We start from the raw sequence: 6,169 nt of genomic DNA on the forward strand, positions 1-6,169 counted from the left end.
GTGTGTGTGTGTGTGTGTGTGTGTGTGTGTGTGTGTGTGTGTGTGTGAGAGAGAGAGAGAGAGAGAGGATCTAGGGATCTAGAGGTTAGAAAGGCAGGCGAGAAGAAGGGGAAATGATTTTTCAAAAGTGCCAGGTAACAGCTAAAAAATTATTGACTATTCAAAAATCAAAAGCTAAAATGCCTAGCGAATTTCCTAGAGCAGAATACAGGTGGTCCCGGAACAGAGAGGGGGAAAATGGCAGGGGTGGGGGCGGGGGTGGTGTGGTGGGAGGGGTGCGTTCCTCCTCTCACAGAGTTCTTTCTAGTCCCAGCTGCTGGATGAGGGAGCGCCCTGGGGAAAGAAACGGAGCGGAATCGCAAAAGATAGTCTTGCTGTCTTCAGACCCGAAGCCTCAGGGCTTGTGTGAGTGTCTGGTTTTCTAGGCGAGCGACCAGAACTCTGAGGGTGCTTTTGTCTTCTTCCCTCACCCCTCCGCAGGCAACTTTGTAAAGAATTTACGGATCTACTGGCTCAGGACCGGACACCGATCGGAAACAGCCGGCCCAGCCCCATCCTGGAGCCGGGCATCCAAAGCTGTCTCACCCACTTCAGTCTTATCACGCACGGCTTCGGTGCCCCGGCCATTTGCGCTGCACTCACGGCCCTGCAGAACTATCTCACCGAGGCGCTCAAAGGCATGGACAAGATGTTCTTGAACAACACCACTAACAGGCACACGTCTGGGGAAGGCCCAGGTAGTAAAACTGGCGACAAGGAGGAGAAACACAGGAAATGAAAAAAAAAATTAATAAAGAGAAGGAAAATGTTTTAAATACAAAAGGAAAACAGAAAAAAAATAAATTTAGCTTTAACATATTGGATTGGCTTTGGAAGAATTATATTAGGTAGAATACACATACAATCAAAATTTAAAAAGAAAGCTAAATAACTTAAAAAAATAAACTGAGGCGTACAACGGAGCAACAAATCGGCTCTCGGTGTCTATTTCAAGATACACGTGGAGACAACCGTCCGGATTTTCCACTTCGGTTCTTTCGAGTTTAGTAATACAGATAATAAAAGAAAACTATGAATCCCCCTTTTGGAAAATAAATCGTGAGACTAAACATGAGAACACGCTAACTTATTGGAAGAAAATTGGAGAAACGTTGGTATCAATGCTTTTGAGAGCTCGTTGACTGAGACGCACGAACTTTTAAATTTTTAATTTTTTTTGTTTTAAAGGAAACTCTCGCACTCCGCGCCCTCCATTTCTCCTCAATCTCCTCACCGCTTCTCCCTCTCTCCCTCCCTCCTCACAGCGTTGCGGGAACTTGCTGGGTGATCACGAGTGTGATTAGCTCTCTGACTTTAGCCCCTTTGGTATCCAGACTTCGCCTTGTGTTCCTAACTCCCGTGTGCCCAACTCCCCACCTCCCCGCCACTCCCAGCCCCGCCCCGGTGTGTTTAATTAGGGAGGCCAAGGGTGGGGGTAGGGGGACAGGCGGAGGCTCTAGCTTTTGATCCAGGCTTGAGAGCCGAGGCTCCCGCCGCAGAGGAAACCGATAAGTTGATTCATCATGGTTCCTTTCAGAAAATGTTACTAGTTTCCCAAACGTGACAGCACCTGTTCACAGAGAATATTACATTTGTTATACTTGTGCCATCTAGAAGTATAGTTTAAAAAAAAAAGAAAAGAAAAAACAAAACATGAAAACTTTGATTAGTATGTAATTCCTTCGGAGGGGTATGTACTATTTATTCTCTTCTGTTTCCCAAAGCTTTACCCGCATGGTTTATGAGCTTCTTCAAAGAAGACTTGGGCTTCCTACACAATCTATAAGGTACTGAGAAAAAAAAAATCTGATCCTTTTAAAGTTAAAGCCTGCGTGTCAGCTTCGGCAGGTTTTACTTCTTTAAAGAAGCTCAAAGAGAATCATTTAGGAAGTGGTCAGTGTTGGGGGAGCGGCTTTGTATTTCTCGATAACACACCTCAACGCGGGAATTCCAGCAGGGGCGGGGCACTGCAGAATGTATTTTAAGGGAGTCGAGTAAGTTAGGCATCTTGCTTGGGAACCTATATTCTAACGGTATTGTCTTTATTGAAAAATGAATTCCATTTTCTTGGGCTCTTTGGGGACCGTTGTTGTAATGGGGGGAAAAAAAGCAGCTTCGCTGACGTAATTGGGGAAGAAAGTCTACAAACTCTGCTTTATGAATGAAACAGTTTTCCTTCTCAGACACACAGTTGTTTTGGCACAAAATGGTGTACACACACACACACACACACACACACACACACACACTCACATACCACAAAGCACAAAGCAAAGGCAACGAGTTTGTATTTCAGCTTTGAATTCCTATCCAGATATATTGGGACTATTCCCAAATGGATGAAGTTCTGTGCATTTACTGTATCTCTCTCGTCTTAGTTCAACTTTTCACCATACCCCATATTAATATTACCATGAAGTAAAACCTGCACCTTTAGCAAGATCAAGTAGACTGATTGGTGCACACATATAGTTTGGGTGCACGTGGTTTTTTCAACCACCTAGATCGGATCTTTATAAAAATCCACTGGGATAAACATTCATATGCTTTCTGTGTTTTAGAGACAGTCTCTTCCCCCAATAGTCTGAACTCTCAGTATGCCTATTCTTTTTCAATCCACTTTGAGGCAAGGGAAGTTTTAGGGACCCTCTGAGGGCATTGCTCAAAGGATTTTTTTTTTTTTTTGAGGAAAAGGAAAGTCAGTAGGTTTGAGGTCCATGAAGGTTGTAAACAAAAATTGAGGTCAGACAACATCTCCTCTCCTATCTCTAGCTGATCTGAGTTCCGTATGTTTTCAGGACACAGCCCTAGACACGCTGAAAGGAGTAGAAGGGACAGGAAAAAAAAACAAAAAAGACCTTGTGTGAGCTATAGACTCTCATCTTTCCTCAGTTTAGAGGCCCACCCTTTTTTTTTTTTTTTTTTTTTTTTTGTTCGAGAGCCTGGACGCTTGCATTAGTTGAATTCTGATTGCACAAGGCCAGCAGAAAACACATTGAAAAACATCGTCTCCTTTCCTTGCAGGGCAACGCGCCCCACGCGTGTGACATCGAGAGACGCGATGGATGCGCCTTGCTCTTACTGTGCAGGTCCTGGGAACATGTGGGCCACTGAAGCCCAGTGGTGTTGAGGACATAGAATCAGCAGCTGCTGGGGTCGCGAGCCGCAAAAGCCCCTTTGCTCTCCGCCTCACCCTAAGGGCTAAGGCAACCGAGAAAGGCCGGTTCCCGAGTAGGTAAAGGGGCGGCGCTCCACTGGCTGCTGGGGGGGAGGTATCCCAGAGCTCTGTAAAGCCCTTTTGCCGCAAGCGGTCATTCCTGGCCCTACACTTAGAAACGTTGTAGCTTGGAAAATCCAAGGAATTTGAAACTTCCATGTATTTTTATTGCTAGGAAGGAAACTGTCCCTACACTTACTCTACTGAAGAATTGCCAATCTTGGGTAGCTAGGCTCCCATCGACTTCCTGGTGTCCGTGTGAACATCAGCGAAGGTACTGCTAGGTAGACCTGGCTCGAGCCCCCTCCCCCCTTTCTCCACCTCCGGGGCTGTCTTCTGTTTCCGTCCTTTTTCTAGCTCCCTCTTTCAAGTCCCTTCCGCTCCCATGCTTTTCTTGGCCAAGCCGGCTACATTTATCTGATAATTGAGTTATTAAAAGATTTGTTTTCCTTAGGTTTATAAATCAATAAACAGTAGGATTAACGCAAGAGTTTGCCTTTTAAGTCAAGAAAAACATTTAAGGCCAGGCCCTTTGAGTTTTGTTTTCAAACCAAACAGGTGAGTTAACAGTCCTATCCTCTCCCCTAGCACTCTGTAGACGTCTTATCTAGGCCTGCATTCCCTCCACTCCCCTACTAAATGCTGGGTTCCAAAACCAAATAGCTAAAGACTGAAGAGTAAGCCCATAGCTGCTGGCGTTCCCCCAAGGCTCTCAGAGACCCTGCAATACAAGCGTTCTCCTACTTGTATTCTGGGTCTCATGGAGTTTGTTCATGGGTGAGGATTCCCTCTCCAGAGACCTTTAACTTTCATCCCAACTAGGAAGTAACTTTCTTTTCTTCCTTTCCCCTACTTATCTTGGATATGCCCCTCCGCCCCTTCTCCCCCCCCCCCTTACCCTTCACCCTTAACTTTCTCCACCCCTATATAAAGAGCTCAACAGACTTTCAAAGATCTGTCTGACTTTTGTTGGCATTGGCCAAGAAACTTTCTCTTAAGAAATTATTTCATAGCCTATGGAAACTGGTCGAATGAAAAACTCCAATCCCTCAACTTTTCTACACACTTCCTTCATGGTTACAAGACCCACCCTTAGTTAGAGTATTGATAGAAAATTTGCCACCATACCTGATATCCTGTACTTTTAATACATTCTGTGGGGAGGAAATTATGACCTTAAACCGTCAGACACTGCCTCAAGAGCTCTGAGAAAGAAGAGTTCCCCTCCTTTGCTGATGTATATTAAATTATTGGTAAAAGAAAAAAAAGGAAGTATTGGAATTTGTTTTCTTTGAAAAAAAATCAGAATGAACGCCATTTCTTCTTTAAATGCCAAAATTGGTTCTCCTTTTGAGTTGGCCTCTAATTCAGTACTATTGGTTTGACCACCCAGTCAAGAGGTACCGACTGCCTCTTCTGGAGAGCACTCTGGAGGGTATCCATGTTAAGTTTGTATATATTTATTTATGCTTAATTTAATGGGAATGTGTAAATATGAAGACCAAGTAGTTTGGGATTATTTATCTGTGAATCTATACCTCTGTGAATGGGTGGTTTAAAAAAAAAAAAACGCTTGACCCTAGCTAGAATCCTATCTGAATTTTTCTGTTCTTTATAGACAAGCTGTTATGGTATTGGGTAGAAATTGGTTTATTGTCCAGTGTTAATCTGATTTACATAAATAAAAAGATTGTTGTGTTTTTTTGTTGTGTTCTCCTCTTCGGTTCCTTAAACATGGAGATTGTTTCATTCTACAATCAGAAAAGAGATATAGCAAAAAGCTTTCCTCTTTTTGCACCCCCCTGAAGTACATACAGTGTTTTTGTTACAACAGAAATACAATAAATTTTGCTTATCAGAAGAATGAACTCTTCTGTTTCCAGTAGGAGGTGCTTTTTTTTTTTAACTTTTAAAACTTCAAATGGATACTAGTCCCAATCATATTTGTAATAAAAGTTCATATTAACTGCATCTTATTGTTTGTTTTACCCTTAAAAGAAAAAAGGAGTGTTATATTTACTTCCTGGGTGACTAAAGGATCCTGAGTGCAAGTCAAAGATGCTACAGTGGGTGGTGAATGAGTTAGGTGTTCCCAGGTGGTGTTGGTATACATTGCAAAACTGGGTGACATTGGTTCTTGGGGTTGGGGGTTGGTTAAGTGGTCCATTTCAGGATGGAATCTCTTCCTCACTTCCTCAGTAAGGGTCTCTGCAAGCAAGTGATGAAAAAGCTCCCTTGGCCAAGAAGAGAATAGAGTTGTTCATAGCTTAGGATGCTGTTTCTTATCTTGGGTTCTGAGGCAGCCAGCTTCTCTCACTTGGGTTAATGGACTCTGGCTTAGCCCCTTGAGCCCTAGTGACTGAATGTCTCAATCTGTATTATGTCTCAAGGTGGGAATATCTTCCTGGAGGCCAGGAAAGCAAAGTCATTCAAGTTATTCTAGAGTTTATGCGAGTCACTGCCTCTCTTGGGGCACCACAGGCTTTATCTGTCTTTTCCTTACACCACCATTGCCTAATGTAATCATAAAAAGCAGAAATAACAGCCAGTACATAATACAGAAATGGTACATCCTGAGCTCAGGTTACACAAGAGTGTGTAACATATAGTTGGTGCTTGTGTAATTAATAGTACCGCTCATAAAATTTCCATTTTTCAAAGAAGCCTTGTCCGCTTAGATTCTCCTATACAGAAAAGCAGAAGAGCTGGAACAATCAGCTTTACTCAAGGCTTTCTAGTTCTCATATTATTTATTAATTTAAAGGGAGAAGGGTTTTTATGGCTAGAATTGTAAACAATGGACTCAAAAAAAATAAAAGAAGGAATGAGGAGAGAAGAAAAGATGCAAACAAAGCAAAACAAAACAGAAATCCCACAGGAAGTGTTGTTATGAGGGTGTGTGATCTATATAGC

General features: G+C 42.9%; 1 protein-coding gene across 3 annotated transcripts in view; it reads left to right on the forward strand.

Annotated features, from left to right (window-relative positions):
• Nucleotides 1–4,826, forward strand: part of Tfap2b (transcription factor AP-2 beta) — a 29,670-nt gene extending 24,844 nt beyond the window's left edge. For 2 of the 3 annotated variants that reach the window (XM_028766660.1, XM_028766662.1), the window contains exon 7: nt 481–778. In XM_028766660.1, coding sequence (XP_028622493.1) covers nt 481–778 — 298 coding nt within the window. Of the gene's footprint in view, nt 1–480; nt 779–3,063 lie in introns of those variants that run through there. The other variant, XM_028766661.1, reaches the window with a different exon arrangement.
• The last annotated feature ends 1,343 nt before the right edge of the window (nt 4,827–6,169 follow it).

Source organism: Grammomys surdaster, unplaced genomic scaffold (assembly GCF_004785775.1).
Source record: "Grammomys surdaster isolate TR1022 unplaced genomic scaffold, NIH_TR_1.0 169, whole genome shotgun sequence".
NCBI lineage: Eukaryota > Metazoa > Chordata > Mammalia > Rodentia > Muridae > Grammomys > Grammomys surdaster.